This window comes from Electrona antarctica, assembly GCF_951216825.1.
Source record: "Electrona antarctica genome assembly, chromosome: 18".
NCBI classification, from domain to species: Eukaryota; Metazoa; Chordata; class Actinopteri; order Myctophiformes; family Myctophidae; genus Electrona; species Electrona antarctica.
This window is the reverse complement of record NC_136799.1, coordinates 39,442,239-39,462,282: the sequence shown is the minus strand read 5'-3', so window position 1 is coordinate 39,462,282 and position 20,044 is coordinate 39,442,239. Positions and strand designations below refer to the sequence as shown.

The 20,044-nt window shown below is 42.5% G+C and overlaps 1 protein-coding gene across 2 annotated transcripts in view; it reads right to left on the bottom strand.

Annotated features, from left to right (window-relative positions):
- tfb1m (transcription factor B1, mitochondrial) overlaps window positions 1-19,555 on the bottom strand; it is a 95,393-nt gene extending 75,838 nt beyond the window's left edge. Inside the window, exons 1-6 of one of the 2 annotated variants that reach the window (XM_079528275.1) lie at window positions 19,512-19,555; window positions 11,772-11,909; window positions 10,746-10,897; window positions 6,719-6,827; window positions 4,076-4,227; window positions 2,196-2,315 (exon numbers count right to left, since the gene is read on the bottom strand). In XM_079528275.1, coding sequence (XP_079384401.1) covers window positions 2,196-2,315; window positions 4,076-4,227; window positions 6,719-6,827; window positions 10,746-10,897; window positions 11,772-11,892 — 654 coding nt within the window. In that variant the 5' untranslated portion in view covers window positions 11,893-11,909; window positions 19,512-19,555. The remainder of the gene's footprint in view (window positions 1-2,195; window positions 2,316-4,075; window positions 4,228-6,718; window positions 6,828-10,745; window positions 10,898-11,771; window positions 11,910-19,511) is intronic. The other variant, XM_079528276.1, reaches the window with a different exon arrangement.
- Between the last annotated feature and the right edge of the window lie 489 nt (window positions 19,556-20,044).

Below are 20,044 nucleotides of genomic sequence, written 5' to 3'. Positions count from 1 at the left end.
CCCGGTGGAGCCCGGCCGTTACGCTCAGTTATTGTGGTGGTACAGTACTTGGAGAGCCAAATATTTTCTGAGGTGGTACTTCAGCATAAAAAGGTTGGGAACCAATGATCTAAAGCACACGTTACGTACCGAACAGTACAAACACGCAGCGTGAACAACACACACGACGTCTAGCTTTTTAAAAACAAAAGCCAAACGAGCACGCTCAAATTTCAAAACCCACATTTTGGCACACGCATGACGTGAGACGCTGAACAAAGAAGAACTCTCAGCTTATCTGAAAAGACGACAGAGTGAGGCTGCCGAGTGTGATGAAATAATCATCTCTTCTTCTAACAGAATAAACAATCAGGTTCACACTGTGCCATCTCTTGACTCTCTTCCTCTCCACCACACATGGGATTAAATATTTACCCACAGCACTGGACCTCCTACAGCCTAACGCATGAGCCAAGGCCCAACGGAACTGATATTCAAGCTAGGGCATTAAGCAGCTAGTCGACTATTCAACTAGTCGACTATTCAACTAGTCGACTATAGTAAATCCACTAGTCGACCTTGTTGGTACTAGTCGACTAGTTGATTTTTCTTTTCTTTTTTCCCCCAATTTTGCAGGCCTCAAGATCAGGTAGATTATAGTTATAGTCACCAATGTACACAGTTTTTAAATGCACCGAAGGAGCTTGAAGTCAACTACTTTCAGCTATCAACGTGTTCACTTCCAAACATGTTCGTAACGGCAAAACTCCATTTTAACCACGATAGATTGCATTGAAACACCAATCCTCGGTTCTAGGGACTGATATTATTGTCCTTCTAATGCGTAAGGAGGCCTGTGATGTTTTCATAACTTTTTTCATGTCTTTTTTTAGGGATGCTCCAATCAGGGTTTTTTTCGGGGACCGATCCCGATCACCGATTGTTTTTCTCATGCGTAAGGCGACAATTGGAATATTTCCAAAATTATTATATGTTTTTAATTGGTCCACTGTTATTATCCCTCCAGTCTCTTCACTGAAATTAACATATACAACGTGTGTGTGTGTGTGTGCGTGTGTGTGTGTGTGTGTGTGTGTGTGTGTGTGTGTGTGTGTGTGCGCTAGGGCTTTCAGTTAAACTAGTTGTTTAACAACCTATTACTGTATGTAAAAAAAAAAGTTATTTTTTTGTTTTTTAAATAATGTGTACATTTAAAAACTGTGTACATTGGTGACTATAATGTAGCATTCTAGCTGACCTTTGTAGGCCATTCTAGGCCTACAAAAATGGGATTTTTTATTTTTTTTAATCAACTAGTCAACTAGTACCAACAAGGTCAACTAGTGGATTTACTAGTCGACTAGTAGAATAGTCGACTAGTTGAATAGTCGACTAGTTGCTTAAAGCCCTAGCGTGCGTGTGTGTGTGTGACTATACTTGTTAGGGACAAATGTAGAGTTGAATTTGAGAAATAGACATTGTGAGACATACAAAATCCTTTCATTTTCACATGCACGACACACAGCTTTCTCGTGTTACGTAACAGCGTAGTTCTTCCTGACACCAGTGAGACACACACACACACACACACACGGAGGCAAAGGGACCTACACCAGCAGTTCTCTCTCTCTCTCTGTCTATCTCTCTCATTATGGAGCCTCGTCTCTCAAATACCCAGCAGGCATCATTACCACCCAGAAAGGGTCCTGAAATGAGATAGGACCGAGACAACATCGCATGCAGCCTCAAAGACACCTTGTAGTGTGTGTGTGTGTGTGCGTGCGTGTGTGTGTGTTAGGGCATTCACTTCTAGTCATTTTTACTAGTTGACTAGTTGCCTAGTTTAATAGTCGACTAGTTGTTTAACCACATTTGGTTTTTTTTTGGAACATGTACATTTAAAAACTGTGTACATTGGTGACTATAACTATAATCTACCTGATCTTGAGGCCTACAAAATCGGGGGGAAAAAAAAATGATTTTATTTTTATTTTTATCAACTAGTACCAACAAGGTCGACTAGTGGATTTACTAGTCGACTAGTAAACTAGTCGACTAGTTGCTTAATGCCCTAGTGTGTGTGTGTGTGTGTGTGTGTGTGTGTGTGTGTGTGGGGGGGGGGGGGGGGGGGGTACAGCATGGTCCCACTATTATGCAGCAGTAGTGTAGATATAAAGACAGATAGATATGTGTGCACACGCGTGCGTGATCCTTACCTTAGGTTTGGGGACGAAGGCTCGTCCAGGGATGGTGAAGCAGTCATGGACGGTGCACAGGTACTGGGCCATGACGGACAGACGACTCCTCTGTCTGCTGGAGGTGCTGGCTGTCAGACGCTACACACACACACACACACAGTCATAGAATTCTATGAATATCAGTCGAACGGCCTAGTTTTACAATTCTATCAGTCTAACGGCCACGTTTTACAATTCTATCAGTCGAACGGCCGCGTTTTACAATTCTATCAGTCAAACGGCCTAGTTTTACAATTCTATCAGTCGAACGGCCACGTTTTACAATTCTATCAGTCGAACGGCCTAGTTTTACAATTCTATCAGTCGAACGGCCGCGTTTTACAATTCTATCAGTCGAACTGCCGCGTTTTACAATTCTATCAGTCAAACGGCCTAGTTTTACAATTCTATCAGTCGAACGGCCGCGTTTTACAATTCTGTAAGTCGAACGGCCGCGTTTTACAATTCTATCAGTCGAACGGCCGCGTTTTACAATTCTATCAGTCAAACGGCCTAGTTTTACAATTCTATCAGTCGAACGGCCGCGTTTTACAATTCTGTAAGTCGAACGGCCGCGTTTTACAATTCTATCAGTCGAACGGCCGTGTTTTACAATTCTATCAGTCAAACGGCCTAGTTTTACAATTCTATCAGTCGAACGGCCACGTTTTACAATTCTATCAGTCTAACGGGCGCGTTTTACAATTCTATCAGTCGAACGGCCGCGTTTTACAATTCTATCAGTCGAACGGCCGCGTTTTACAATTCTGTCAGTCGAACGGCCGCGTTTTACAATTCTATCAGTCGAACGGCCGCGTTTTACAATTCTATCAGTCGAACGGCCGCGTTTTACAATTCTGTCAGTCGAACGGCCGCGTTTTACAATTCTATCAGTCGAACGGCCGCGTTTTACAATTCTATCAGTCGAACGGCCGCGTTTTACAATTCTGTCAGTCGAACGGCCGCGTTTTACAATTCTGTCAGTCGAACGGCCGCGTTTTACAATTCTATCAGTCGAACGGCCATGTTCGCTCTGAACATTTGCGCCACATTTTCAATAGATTTTTCAAAAATAGCAGATCTACAAGCTCGTATAGCGTGACACTTGGTGCCGCGCTAAGAGCTTGTTGTAGATCTGCTATTTTTCAATAGCTAAAGTATAACATAATGCTTAAAACACCAAAAGGGGTTCCCTACAAGCTCATAGATCTGATCAGCAATTTTCACTACTTTTGTGAAACACTTTTGTATTCATATTCAAAAGAAACCTAAAAAGTAGAAATTTACGAGACAGCAACGACATGTTTTGTAAATCTGCGTTATTAACTGGGGCAACACATGTACCGTGTTCCCAGTCTCACTTCTCCTTTGTTGCAATTTAATAATATATTAGAACAAGCACTTCATTTTGTACCTTTGTTTAGAACAGGTGAGATAAATTAATTATGACTTAAATGTGTACGTTGAAAACGTGGGAAATGGCTTATGTAGCCGTTTTATGTTTAGTCCTCACAGAGTTGTAAAGTGTCTTGGCGAAGGATGCGTCGCATTACGAAATCGCTGCTTTCGGGCAGAAACCTGGTATCGCCATATTTCAACTTTCAACGTTTTTTTCTTTGTAAATTGATGCCCTACTTCATCATACAAAAGTGTCGCACAAAGGTAGTGAAAATAGCCGATCTACAACTACAAGTTCCAAACATCTCATGAGCCTTATGAGCTTGTACATTGGCTATTTTCACTATTTTAATATTGTTAAAATGATAATTAAAAGGAAGGTTTTTTTGTACTTAAAAGATTTCTATACGCGACAGCAACGAAATAATGGTGCATTGTGGGTGCTGAGCGTTCCTCCTTACCTCGACCACCTCCTTCTGGAAGGTGAGCGTGAGCCGCGTGCGTCCGAAGGCGAAAGGCCCGCTTCTGTTTGAGATGTTCTCCAGCCACTTGATAATAAGAGGAGTGGACACGCTGAACGGCAGATTCCCTATGATGTGGAGGTTGGGTGGCTCTGAGAAACAACACAAACCAATGAAACATGACAATAAGTGATTTTCTTTCCGTTAAATAAGCGTTTAACCCATTTTGACCTGAGATCAGATTCTAAAAATGTCTTCTACATCCTGACAGTTTTCTGAAAAAGCTATGTTTCTATGTCAGTGGTTCTTCGATTTAAAAAAAATAGCAGACCTACAAGAGTGGCGCGCTATGAGCTTGTAGATCTGCTATTTTTCAATAGCTAAAGCATAACATAATGCTAACACCAAAATCGGTTAAGAATCTTTTTAACAATTTTTAACCTTTAACCCTGAAAAAAGTAAGAAAAATGCCTGTAATATATTACATCACACAAAGAAAGAAAGCAGATACAATTGGAACAGAAAAACTGACATTTAAGCTGATAAATGGGTACTCTCTCCTGATTGGTTAAAATTGGCAACCCACCTGATATCATATCTGGGGGAAAGAGACCAAGTGGTGGACACACAAGCGGCACATTGTCCTCACCCCACTCTCACACTCTCATGCGGGGTCCCACAGGGGAGTATACTAGGTCCACTCTTCATTTTATTATGAAATCAGCCTGTAACTGCAACTTGTTCCTTTTCGCGGACGACTCGCCCTACTAGTCTCCCATGAGGACAAGTCGGAGGTAGGACAAAATATCACACCCGTGTGAAGTGAGGGGCGCTCTTATCATCGTACATCATGCCGTAAAATAGACACTATGCCTATTTGCACAGACACAGACGTAGAATTCTCCATTCATTGTCAATGGGAATTTAATGTTTGTGTAAGACGAAAATCTACACTAATCATAATAAGTTGTCACTTACGTAACCTTGGTAAAACCGAGTCAATACTCTTTGGGTCTAATCACAACCTAATGAACTCTCCTGAACTCATGAAGTCAAAGCCAGGGAGGCAGTCACATATTTAGGTTGCATATTAGACAACAATGAGAGAGAACATGGCATTGGAAAGTCAGTAAAATAGTAAAACAAAAAACAGTAAATCAAAAAGCAAAATGTCTTGCTAGAGTCATTGACTCGGGAAGGTCAAAGAGCCCTGAAAATACTGGCATCAGCACTAGTACAATGTCATTTTGACTACGCTTGCACTTCCTGATACTTCCAGCACCCCTAATATCCTCTAAACAAAGCTACAGACCTCTCAGAACAAAATTATCAGATCAATCCTTAAACTACATCCCAGAACACATCTTCTCCCTGCCAACTTTGTTTAGCCTAAAGTGGCTTCGAGTTGAGGAGAGAGTATCTGACATGAAAATGTGTATGGTTCACAGCCAGGATTGCAAACAGTGAGGTACCCAAGTATCTAGTTAACAATTTGGTGAAGGTCAGGGACACCCATAGGTATTCTACCAGACTTTAGACGATGTCGATTTAACAGCTGTAAGGGCTCGTTCATATACTGAGCAGCTGTCATGTGGAATGGGCTTCCTAATTAAAGTCTAAAGTCCATGGTCCCAAAGACGATTTAAAATCATCACACAAAACATGGCTGAATGATAGCAGGACCTATTCATAACTATGCCCAAATTGTAACATCATCCAGATATATGACTTATACAGTATATCTTTGGGAGGAAACCTCATAACTCCAAAATGTTCATTTTTCAGGAAATGAAAAATATACATTTTTCAGGAAATTAAGAAAACCTTATATTTTTAAAACAAAGCAATACAGCCTCATCAAAGTTGGTGTTGTAACTTTATATATTGTCAATTACTTCCATGAGAAGGGGAGAGGTGGTGGAGTTAGTTGCTTTAGCAGACATTTTGAGGGTCCAATGGAGTTAAGAGGTTTTGTCCAAAGCACTTTTTACTACTTTCAATATTTTCGAAACAACACACAGACGTAAAGGGTATTCAATAGCACTGATTTTTGCCAAAATAATCTAAAACCTCAAGAATGGAGTCATGAGGTTTCCTCCCGACAGCAACGAATATTACTGTTGTGTTTTGAACAATCGTCAAAAGGACCACAATACAATGCAACCCTTCAAGCCATTTTGTGTTTATCCTTTTAACTATTGTAACTATGCATGTGTTTTTACTTGTACATGCGAATATGTCAATAAAGAATTCAATCAAAAAGTCTAAGCTGCTAGGGTTGCACTATGGTACCGACTATGGTGCTGACTATGTTAACGACTATGGTACAATGTCATGCCATTAACATGCAGTACATTCATTAATAACACAATGATACAGCATTTGTGCATGCGCACGTTAACCCATTTTGGGGCGGGAACCCCTTTTGGTGTTAGCATTATGTTATGCTTTAGCTATTGAAAAATAGCAGATCTACAAGCTCATAGCGCGCCACCGAGTGGCGCGCTACGAGCTTGTAGGTCTGCTATTTTTGAAAAATCGTGAACACGCGGCACAAATCTTTGAATATATATTCTCTCGACGTCAGGCCTAAATGGGTTAATAGCGCACACACACACACACACACACACGTCATGTACTCACTGTCCTCCCAGGCTGTAGTGATGTGTGAAGGGAAGCCCCGGTCCATTCTGTATGTCAGTATGTCCCCGTGTACTATCCTCACTTTGCCTGGTGCTGCCTCAGACAACAGCTGTGGAGATACAGGTACACATGAAATCAACAACATCACATCATGTGGTTTTGTTAGTACATCTACAGTCTATCACAACATATGTCTATCACATTATTAGTGCTGCACGATTAATTGAACCTACTGTATGCAATCATCATCTCATTTCTAAATTTGAGCAAGAATCGTGCAGCACTAGTTGGCTGTCCAATTCATTTGAGTTACCCGTGTGTTTTTGCTACAAGACAAGCACTTTGATGTCGTCTGTTTAAAGCCAAAGTAGTTGGCTCCAGGTGCTACATTTTGAATGTAGTAATTGTTCAGCAACTACAGACTAAAGACTACATATTTTGGCCTGGGCCTGGGCCGTGGCTCAGCGGTCCAGGCAACTTGGCTGGTAATCCAGTCTGGCAGTGTGCCGTGGGTTCGAATCCCGATCCCGACGGCCCTTACTGCATGTCACCCCCCCCATCTCTCTCCCCATTTCCTGTCAGCCTACTGTCTGTCCCTCTATAAAAAAATCACACCCGTGTGAACTGAGTGGTGTAAGGTCTTATATAGCCTGATCAGCTCTGATCTGACGTTATGTCTGACGTAATGAAATCACACCCGGGTGAACTGGGTGACCGTAGCAACCATGCTCATTTTTTGGTACGAACAGACAAACAGACAGACAGACACGTAAACTAACAAAGCCAGTCGTAGGAGTGGTTTACACCACTCAAAAATCACACCCGTGTGAACTGAGTGGTACCAACTCCCCTCTCCCCCTGCCTCTCTCTCTGTAATAGGCCTATCTCACAGCCCGTTTTTCACACCCACTTCCGGTAAATAGTGGTGACTTTAACATGAGCATTTACACGTTTTTTTCTCTGGAGAATCTAAGTACATTTTCTAATGTAAAAATGTGACAGACCAATATTATTATGAAGCAAACAATATGGTAAATCAGCTCGAACAGATAGAACAAACCTTACCTTGCAAAAACAAAAGTTGTAGACTTCTTAAATTACCTCTGTTAACATGAAGCGTCTATGGAGTGACGTCACGCTATCACCACTAACCCCGAAAGGGGGCGTATTAAGGGGGGCGGGGAAATTCTGTGAGATAGGCTTATTAGCAGGCAACAGTGCAACACTATCTCTCTCTCTCTGTTTCTGGCACAACAACGCCACTTTTGCCCCTACTGGTACTCTAAACATAGGTTAGGACATAGTCACATAGGTAGGTTAGGACATTGCTGTTCCTTGGAGTGGTTGCACCACTCAAAAATATAAAATAAAGGCGAAAGCCACAAAAAAGACTACATATTTTCATGGGGAAAAAAAGAGAATTGTTTTCCTTTTTATTGGGGACAGTTTCGAATTGCAGCCACCTGTATGTGCTCTTCCAGAGTGGATTCGAAGGAGAGTAGGGATTCACAATTCCTTTACGACTGTTGGTAGGGCGCTCCACATATTTGTGGCATAGTCCGGAGAACGTATTTAACCCCTCGTTTGAGCCAAATCTTGGTTGAACGTGATTAGTGGAGCTCCCTCTGGTGTTGCGATTGTGGACGGCGTTGTGGACAATGGAGCCGGTGGTCTACGCTCAGTAGATTCAAGGCCCCTGCTTGGCATGCCTTCACAAAATGGAGCAGTAGTGGTGGAGAGGAGCACACAATGGTGCACATCATTGACGTTTGTCCTCTCTCCAAAGACTGAAAGGAGGATTAGTCACCCTCCATAAAAGCAGATCATTGGCTTAAGGACTTTGCATCCGCTAAATAAATAATTTGCAAATCGTTAATAAAGTATTCAATCAATGAACCCATCCCTATCTATTGGGAGCAGTGCTCACGCCCAGGGACCAACTCCAGCTCTAAGCTTTGTTCAAGAGAGCACTGGCAAGGAGTATGTCCTTAGCATGCATGTTGTTGCTGTCAGGGGGGAGGGGGGGAACTCTTATTCTCCTTATTCTACCCTTTTGTGGGGGTTTTGTGTTTGTTGGTGAATTAATGCCCTACTCCTTTATCATACTACTGCGTCACACAAAAGCATCAAAAGTAGCAGATCCACAAGCTCAAAGAGAAATTATGACTTTGCTTTTGGAAAATATATACAGCATACTGCACAATAGACAGATGTAGATAAGGATACAACTTTTAAACAAGATGGAATCATAGCAGCAGCAATTTGTCAAATGTATGCAACGTTATCTGCTCTGCTTGTATATACTGTATGCAGTGAGTCTACAGTATGTGCACTGTGTGTGCAGAGATGTAAACTGGGTGAATAGTACAGATCGTCAGTCTCTACTCTCTCTGCCAACACTGTGGAGGCAGATGGCCGCCCACCCAGAGCCTGCTTCTTCTTCCCTCCTGGCCACCGCTGCCAAGTGTTTGCTCATGCAGCGGGCACGTTGGGTCTCTGTAGACAGTAGTATGGGCGCTCTGTCTGCACCTGCTCTACGCGTAACGTGTCTCGGGATAACTTGTTACGATTTGGCACTACACAAATACAAAGTGATTGGTAGACATATCAAGATTCTCCTCAAACCTCCAGTTTGGTATGCATGCCTTCATTCACGGACATGCCTCCGAGAGTGTACAAATGGAACCAAATGGACCCGCGAGGGCCAGGGATGTAGTCGAGGGCTGAGCAGTGAGCACAAGGGTTCCACAAGCTTATTAAGCTGCATGAACGTGACTCACAAGCACGAGCGCACACGTTTGTGGCCAGCGAGAAAGCCTTCGACTTGTAGAACAATAATCGCGTATCAATCAAACGCAGCCATTCACACCGTCTTACAAACGCTGCCAACAGTGCGAATTAACATAGGAATGACCCTGGCTGGCTGCATTTCAATGATCCATTGTGTCACCTAAAGAACTTAAAAGTTTTAGGCCACTTTTAAACAGAGGCATAGCTGTCAGATGTTCTGAAGCAGTCCACAGATGAATGTCTGACTGGTTTGGCTGATGGCTCTGCAAGGTAAATGCATCATTGTAGATGTACAACACAATAAGGTTTCCGCAATATACAAGTAAAATAAATCACACTCGTGTGAAGTGAGGGGTGCTCTTATCATCATATATCATCACATTCCGTACTCAGCCAATCAAATCATCACATTCCGTGCTACGGACACACAGACACACAAAGCTGTGCATAGCATAGCGCCCCTTGGCCGTGGCTCAGTGGTCCAGGCACCTTGGCTGGTGATCCAGTCTGGCAGTGTGCCGCGGGTTCGACTCCCGATCCCGACAGCCTTTACTGCATGTCTCTCCCCCATCTCTCTCCCCATTTCCTGTCAGCCTACTGTCTGTCCCTCCATAAAAAATATAAAATAAAGGCGAAAGCCACAAAAAATTACTTCCATGAGAGGGGGAGAGGTGGTGGAGTTAGTTGCTTTAGCAGACATTTTGAGGGTCTAATGGAGTTAAGAAGTTTTGTCCAAAGCACTTTTTACTACTTTCCATTGGTTCAATATTTTCGAAACAACACGTAAAGGGTGTTCAATAGCACAGATTTTTGCCAAAAAATCTAAAACCTCAAAAATGGAGTCATGAGGTTTCCTCCCGACAGCAACGAATATTACTGTTGTGTTTTGAACGATCGTCAAAAGGACCACAGTGGAAATAAGCCTTCAAGCCATTTTGTGTTTATCCTTTTAACTATTGTAACTATGCACGTGTTTTTACTTGTACATGCGAACGTGTCATGAATAAAGTGTCATCAATAAAGAATTCAATCAAAAAAGACTAAGGTGCTAGGGTTGCACTATGGTGCTGACTATGTTAACGACTATGGTACAATGCCATGTCATTAACATGCAGTACATTAATTAATAACACAATGATACAGCATTTGTGCATTAGTCCAGGCCAAGGCCAAGCCACAAAAAAAGCCTTAAAAACAGTTTGGGAACCAGCGCCCCCACACAGATCTCCAGCAGTACCTGTAAGCCCGGGAGGAAGCGGGAGTCCTTCTCCACCACCAGCAGGTCTGCTGCGCCCGCGTTGAGGATGGAGCGGGTCAGGCCCCCGGGCCCGGGGCCCACCTCGCACACGTGGGCGTCTCTCAGACTGCCCGCTTGACGCACTATTTTGTCTGGAGAGAGAGAGAGAGACATGGAGAAAGAGATATGGACGGATGAGCGAGAGACACAGTTAATGGAATTGAATAATTTAACATGAAATTAATACCAGGCTGACTCGGGGGGGTTGTGTGCGCTTTGTGAACTACAACGATAAAGTCTGTGGTACCGATGCGTCATCATAGGAATTAGCCAGTTATTCGACGGTTTAGAAGGTCTTTATTAAGTAAGTCTGGATGGAGATTGATGATGCACGCGTCTACCTCGCTACGACGAAGTTGGGGATACATTAATCTAACACACAGTCAGTCACCTTGTCCAAGGACATGAAAGCAGATCAGGCCTGCACTGCATCACCGATAATCACGTTTTCCAGGGGCGCGGAGAGCGGCCGGCGAGGGAAGGAAGGAAGGAAGAAGAGGCTGCGTGCAATTGACTCGGTCTGTTCACATTAGCAGGACTATCTGCTCAGTGTATACTACTAGTCCCCTGCACAAAGAGCCTGTCGCTTTCAATGGCTATGAACAAGGCTGCTGTGTGTGTGCCTGCCGCGCGCTCAAGTGCACCATTGGTGATACAAAACGCACTTGTTGTGTCCCTGCTCAGAGCAGAGCAGCAGTCACACACTACTGGAGCTACTTATACTGTATGTACAGAATATATATACAGTGGCTGGCAGGTGTTGGTGCATTGCAGCTATAGCGAGAGAGAGAGAGAGAGAGAGAGAGAGAGAGAGAGAGAGAGATAATGAGAGGCAGGAGAGAAAGAGTGGAAGAGAGCGACCTAACGAGAGGAAGAAACAGACAGACAGACAGACAGACAGACAGACAGACAGACAGACAGACAGACAGACAGAATGAATGAATGAATGAATGAATGAATGCTGACCTGTCAGCTTCATGTCCAGCAGGAAGTTCTGTGACAGCTGTTTCTCAGCCCTCAGGTTGTAGAGTTTTATCAGCTCTCCGATGGTGGGCAGCGGAGGCAGGCGGAACCTGGGGCCCGCCATCTGGAACACTGGATGCACTGTACAAACACACACACACACACACACACACACACACACACACCCACCGCAGTGGTGTCCGGTGAGAACATAACCGGGACGTCCAAATCCCTGGCACAACGATATCTGGGTTGTAAGGCCAAATATCGCTGTCTCGTATGGAAGGCGATGGAGACTCTCGAAAGGAACATAAGCAAATGCTGCTTGCTTCTCTCTCAAAGGCAACAACCTCTTTATATAGGGACGGCTGAATGCCCATGCCACGATGATGATGCCAATCAACTGAATGTCCGTCATGATGACGATGCCAGTCGCCCTTATCCATACATGGAGTTTCTACATTAACCTGATGTCAGCACTAGATGTTTCTGTCCATATATGGAACTCTCTTGAGAGGGAGCGAGAGCCTTCGACACACACACACACACACACACACACACACACACACACACACACACACACACACACACACACACACACACACACACACACACACACACACACACACACACACACACACACACACACACACACACACACACACACACACACACACACACACACACACACACACACACACACACACACACACACACACACACAGTACCGATCCGATACCATACCAGTGTGTCATTTTAAAAGAATCCAGTAGTGGTTCTCAAAAGTGGGTTCCTTGAGGGGGTTCCAAATGGACCCTTACAGGTCTGCAACTCCGAGAGTGTTCATTTGAACACTCAGAGTTATGGGGGTCCACTGGTCTAATCCACTATGGTTAATAGTTGGGTTGTTTACAGCAGTTCCGTGACCGCGGAGAGCAAAGGTCCGTTTCTCAGTGGATTCGTCATCTAGGAGGGTTATTAAACAAATTGAGCCCCCATGTAAACATAGCCACTTGCCCAAATGTGCTCAAATGTGCTGACCTCATCACATTTGTGATGACGGCTATGGCTGTTTTTAGCCCAAGGAGTGTTTTTTGTGCAAAACTAATGCTTGGAATGGATTCAGAATCATGAAAACCCCCTAGTTTGACATGTTACATGCTACTGAAAGCAGAATGAATTTTAGGTAATTGTGCCTTAGCAGGTTTTTGGCCATATAGATTTGGGGCTCTCATGAATTTCCCCCGCATTTTTGCGATTTACATGAGGGCTCAATTTGTTTAATAACCCACCTAGATGACACATCCATTGAGAAACGGACCTTAGCCTGTCACTCCTCTCTCTCTCTAACCGTTTCCTGTCTCTCTCTACTATACTATCCAAATAAAGGCAGAAAAAAAGTTTAAGATCTAGGAATAAAAAATAAAAACAATCCATTAATAATTGTTAAAATGCAGCCACAAGACACAAATAATCATGTAAATAGTACAGTAAGAGTATAAAACAGTCGTGCAACATCAATTGAGGCCTATTCAAAATACAAAATGATATGTAAATGACATTACTGTACATGGTATCAGAATGACATAGACTGGCCGATACAGATGCCAGCATTTTAGGCGGTATGGGCAGCTTTCCCCGATAGTGGTATTGGTATCGGAAAACAACTCTTACACAAACGCAAGCTTTCAAGCTTGCTGCCCTGTTTTGGGCCTGTCATTATAGGTGGTGGGAAAGCTTGTAGATCTGCTGTTTTCGCTGTGTGATTCAGCGCGACACCGCCATACGATTTAAAAGTGGCTACTGGGTACTGGCAAGTTTCCGAGAGTGAAGAAATGGATCCAAATGTAAGATCTGAGGGATTGCATTAAAAGGCTCCAAATAACTGAAGTCACATTTCACAGGTGACAGGTGTAAATGGAAAGATAATTTGTGAAAGACCAAAGTATGACAGCTGCAGTGCACACACTGACAAGTAATTACCTTGGCAATAAAGAGGATTTTCAGTCTTTTATCTAATGAGCATACAGCCAAAAAGCCATTTGCACAGGATTAGGTATGGATTTGTATTAGGGAGATAATGATTCGTCTTATGGTCGAGTAGTTGTAGTCATCAGTCTCTAGCTTAATACGTTTTTTCTTTCATTGTTTTTTTAAGAATAGTTTAATTAGTTTACAATGGAACCACTTTGTTGATTCAGAATTGGTTTTCATTGTCTTTCAACTCAATATTTTAAGCCAGTGAGTCTCAACCTTTTACATTCCAAGGACACCCCAAAAATACAAGCCTTTTCTTTGGGGCCCTAATCCAACAACATCTGATATGGTCTGTCATTAAGGTTGAAAACTCCTTTACGGCCTATGTAGCGGAGCCTATAGTAGAGATAGCGGTTAAACGGTCAAAATAGACATGGTTGTACATTCTCTAGGTGTATTTCAGTGTACACGTAATAATGGTAATAATGGTGAAGATTAACTATCAATAATTGAGCTGGGGGACCCCCTGCTGGAACTCCCTCAAGGACCCCTGGGGGTCTCTGAGTTCCCTTTAATAACCACTGCCTGAGCTAATAGAAGCACTTGACACTGGAGTGATTCATAACACGATCTCTACCCCCACCTAGTGGTGTTAAGGCCAAGTTGCATTTTGAAGTAAAAACAAATCATAATACTTCATCATTTCAGGGCAGGCAGTGTCTATATATAAAAGTTAAAAAAGGCCCAAAACAGAGACTTTTAGTAAAAACTTTGTTTGTCTTAGAGATAGCCATGCAATTAACTCTTTGAGCGTTTCAAGGATTTCTATATAGTAGGTAGACTTCTCTATGGCCAGAATGGCGTTTTTGAATGATTTATTGAAAATTCTCTGTTGTGAATGTGTGACAACGAAAGACCTTCAGAGAAAGCTTGACTTGTCTGCTTACAGGACAAAAATGAACTGAGTTGATAAAATGTTTAGTTCTTGTGTTGGAAGCCATTTAAAAGAGCCTGCATTTACACTGTTTCTGTTTCTAGGACAACCAAAAAAAGTTATGCCCGGTTGAAGTTTTATTTTCTAAATAACTTTTTTTCTGCTGGGCATACATAGCCATGCAATATCTCATTTTAAAGGGTGAGTTGTCTAGTTCAATTAAAATAAAATAAAAAGTTTCTCACATGTACCACTGTAGATATTTTGCCATCTATAAATAGCATGGTCAGTCATGATCAATCTGACCTATCCAGCTAAAAGTCCCCATAGCTCTGAAATTGGAACATCATATAAACTCAATTCTTTTTTGGGGTAAAATTAGACATTCTAACGCACATTTTGATATATACCATGTTTACATAGTCTTACCAGTACCTTGTCTATTCATGCATGTATCTCAAAAACCTGTTATGAAGAAACACAGTTTTGATAAAAAACACATCCAAGGACATTGTTTTGATATGACTTGGTGCCCATGATATGTATCAAAATATAGACTTGAATGTATACTGTATTATAAAAAAGAAATTGAGTTATTACCATCTACCGTTACAGAGTAAATCACAGTTGAAACTTGCTTAGTCATATACAATAAACCTCACAATAGTGAACAAAATAGTCATGACAGGTCTAACTCATTGTAAAAGCGTCTTTTATTTTTTACGACTACTAACATAATAAAATGATAAATATTACAGAAAATAAATAGGCCTACATACAAAACAGTTACTCCTCCCCTAGCTCTGATCCATAGCTCTAAATGCGCATTTAGAGCTATGGATCAGAGCTACTCCTCCCAAATGTCCCCAAACCCAGTCCTTGACGGTGTGTGTGTGTGAGTTAACCTGACTCCGCCATATGGGGCAGCAGAGTGTACACTGTGTTCCCCCCTCCTGCTCCCATCTGGGAACTCTCAGGCAGACTTGATGCCCGGCCACAAAACGGCCTGGCCAATCAGCAGCAGCTTCTAGCAACTTCTAGCAGCAGCTTCTAGCTTCTACTAGCTGCTGCTGATTGGCCAGGCCGTTTTGTGAGCAACTTCGCTTCTAGCTGCTGCTGATTGGCCAGGCCGTTTTGTGGCCGGGCATCAAGTCTGCCTGAGAGTTCCCAGATGGGAGCAGGAGGGGGGAACCCAGTGTACTCTCTGCTGCCCCATCTGGCGGAGTCAGGTTATGTGTGAGTAGGCTAAATAAAAAAAACACCCAAAAACTGCCCCCCCTGAAATGAATGAATGAATGAATCCGGTTCAGTGTCGGAGAACGCCATCGCAGTCTTGACTCTTCATCCTCCTCCTCCTCCTCATCTGATGCCAGTTCTAAATATATAAAAAGAAATAAACATTTTAGCTGTAGTCAGTGCACGCTACTATTACATGGCGTTTTACCCGGCTGCTGGCGATCAATGATTTTATTGTGCAGTGTCTTTGTGGGCCGAGTCGTGGCATGACAAATACAAATAGATGCTTGTATAAGTAGTATCACGATAAAATAATATGGCAACGTTAGAATGAAACACCAATGAGTGATCGGTGGTAATGTAGCTAGCTGCCCAGGGTATATCCAGCACCATTGCGTCGCAATCATCCAGCAACATTGGTACTGGCTATTGCCCGGGCTTGTGGCCCGGCCAATAGCCAGTACCATTTGTGCAGTGTTTGTTAGCAACTACTACTAGCCAACAGCCAGTGGAATGTGGTGACGTGATGGTGCTGGATATACGCTGGGCAGCTACATTACACGCGATCACTCATTGGTGGTGTCATTCTAACGTCGCCATATTATTTTATCGTGATACTAATTATACAAACATCTATTTGTATGCCACGATGCCACGATTCGGCCCACAAAGACACAGTACAATACATTCATTTGATCAGATGTTTTTGTTAGCTACGTCGATCACCTATAGTACCGACCCTTGTTATATATTCTCCGACTATGCATGTCACGATGACTAAACCAGTTAGATCTATCCATATATGGTTCTACCACATCTATCTGATATCAGCACTAGGTCGGCTCGGGCCAAATATAGGGATCGTCTTACTAGACATGTCATATTAGGGCATTTTCGAATACAATAAAATTACCTTTTAGCGAAGGCATCAGCCTTGGTGGTAACTCCGGTGGGGAGAAGAAAAAACATTGCACACGTGTAATCCGCGAGGGTGGATGTTGCAGCCCGGCCAACGGTCTGGGACTGGAGAATGCCACTGGACACGGATGGATCATTTTTCAGATTGTTTTTTTTGCGGCGACTGCAAACCTGGCTGAAAAACTCTTCCTCCAGTGCCCACCTCGGAGGAGTCAACCAACCCCCCTGTTCACTGGGGGCTGGGCGTCAGTTTCCAATAGGAAAGCATACACGTGTGTCACGTGACACGGGAATTCTGGGAAATGTAGTTGATATTTATGCTCAATACTATATACAGAGGTGCGGACCGAATTAATATATTGGTATTAATAAAAAAAGAGAACTACGGAAAATCACGTACAGGGCAGAAAAGACTAATGCAAAACTCCACGTGTTTTCCAGTAGTAATCTGTCTAAGGGTTAACAGTAAGTTTCATGGGAATGTTCTCAGTCCTCGAAAAAAGTACAAAGACATGCCCCAACTCGGGCAGGTGCTGAGCGCCGCGGTGAGTAGTAGTATGCACAGATAAAGAAAAGAAGGTACTCGTACACTGTGGGCTCCGATGCCCGTGAAGTGCCTTTATTTGCACAAAAAATTGACTGTGACGTTTCGAGCGCAATGCTCTTCCTCAGACAGTCTTGCGCTCGAAAAGGTCACAGTCAATATTGTCAATAGGAACTCCACTTTACTTCACTAAGATAAGATGTTTCATAAAAATGGTTGTAGGGTCTGTAATGTGTACTTGTTTTTCTTTTAACAGACGTCTAACAGAGCTACAGACCTTTGTTTTCCACACTTTTAAGTTTGATAAACAGAAACAAAACATTCTAAATGTGTTCAAGTTCAATTCCTGTAGCAGGGTGTTGTTTGTACTTTGTAAAATATCATCAGTAGCTGGCAGCAAACATGAACCCTGGTTCCCAAACTTTTTCATGTCAAGGACCCCCAAATTGACACTAGTTAGTAATTATCCCACAGACCCCCATTTGAAAAGATATGCCAGGGATCCCCCATAAGAGAAGATCTTTACGGCTCTAGCAGTGATTCTCAACCTGTTTAATTAAAGGACCCCCAGTTTGACATGCATTAGGCTACGGCCCCCCATTTAATGGCCTTTCAATAGAGCACCGAAGTCCTGACGTCACTGTCAGTAGAGGGCGTCAGTCCCCAGGTTCGTGTACTTTTTATTTGCATTGTAATCTCCATAGGGGGATTTTAGATCGCCTCATATAAGAACTGTGTTAATAAATAAATAAACCGATCACCCCGGCCTTTTCACTCATATGGATATGAAGCATCGACTGAAGGTGGAACTGTACAAATATACCCAAAGAGTAACAAAATAAGCGTTAGAATAGAAACGATTCAAACAACCCAGAGACTAGATTTCTGGGTAGGCAGGGTGGCTGCATCTGCCCGTCGCACAACAGAAACTGAATGTTAATTACGTTAAGTTAAGTTTTTTTTTTTTATTGATATTTAATGTTTCGTGGTTAGTACGAGTCGAGTCACCACCAGCTGAGCTTACGTCAACGAGGAATCTCAGGAACGCAATGTGTTGACAGCTGGGCATGACGTATATTAGCAGCGGCATTGCCTTCATATGTAGTTTCAAGGCTTTTGCGGCCACATTAATTCCATTTTCTTCAGAAACTGGCTGTATCAAATATGAATGGACATCATTAACGACACACAGCCACTACCCTGACAGAAAGGCTGGGGTGGTTGGTTTATTTATATAACACAGTTCTTATATAAAGCGACCTAAAATCGCCCTATGGAGATTTCACAGCAAATAAAAAAATACATGAACCTGTGTATAGGCGCCCTCTACTGAAAGTGACGTCAGACTTCGGTGCTCTATCTCTGGGACCCCTAATTTATATTGTAAAATCAATGTTAATTTAACTCTGAGGGTGTACAAATGGAACCAAATGGCCCCGCTATGGTCCATTTTGTTCCATTTGTTAGACTCTCAGAGTTACAGACCCATAAGGTTCCAAACTATAATTTAGCTGGGGACCCCTTGGACCTCCCTCAAGGACCCCTGGGGGTCCCCGGACCCCACTTTGGGAACCACTGCCCTAAACTGTTCCCATAGCAACGCAATTCAACTGACAAGGTCTACAGCAAAAATGTCGACAATGAATATAAAACACAACAATTTCCACAAATCCTAAATAATTCCATGAACCACTCCCCTGCAAACTAAACGCACGTTATTTCGGATTGTGGAGATTTAATACCAAGTTTTGTCTGTGGTAGAAACATTGAAAAAGAAACAATTTTAACAGCAATGTAGGATACTATATATTTCTTAGTCGTCTTATTTTACCACACGTGACATGATTGATCAGCGTACACCGTATACACCGTATTTATACCGCGGTGACAATGTATGACAAATGCTTCCGCGAATATTATAGAATAAATACTGAAGTAAAAATTAAGTTGCAACAATTTAGCCTTAAAGCTAACAGCATAGCTTCTAAATTGTGTTCTAGCTCGTCGTCACAGCTTCTAAATCTGAAATATGACTTCCACAGAAGCAAAAAATCTCCTGAGCTGTACAACATGTTAAACCTGATGAAGAAAGTAAGACTTTAAATGTTAAAGAGATGAAGATAAATAAACCCACGTTTCTCACCACTGTGGACAGTCCTCCTGTCACTACTACTACCGCTTTCGTCATCTCACCGGCAACCGGAGATCCAATGAGCTCCCAGAGATCCCAACTTCAACCAATCGACTGGCAGTGGGGGCGGGACATTGCTTTGCCCTTGAACAACCGGCTGTTGTTGATGTAATGACACGTAAAGACCACACGAGAGAGACAATCTTCAGTGTTTGTGTTTGTCTTGTTTTGTATTGTAATGTATAGTAAGCTATGTCATGACTGATTGACTGTTATAAAGATTTGCTAATAAAAAGATAATTACTGGGTAAAAAAAAGGAGACAATTTTCAGTCTGTATCGTTAAAGAAGCATTGTCTAATATTCAGTTAATTCAAATAAACTACATTTATTGATTCGATCGGTTCCACAAATATATGTGAATTTACCAGTTTTAACCCCCAGTTTGGGAACCACTGCTGTACAATTTAGATTTTTTTTTAAACTTTACTTTCCAATTTTCAATATTCTTTACTTTATTTGAAACTTTAGTTTAGT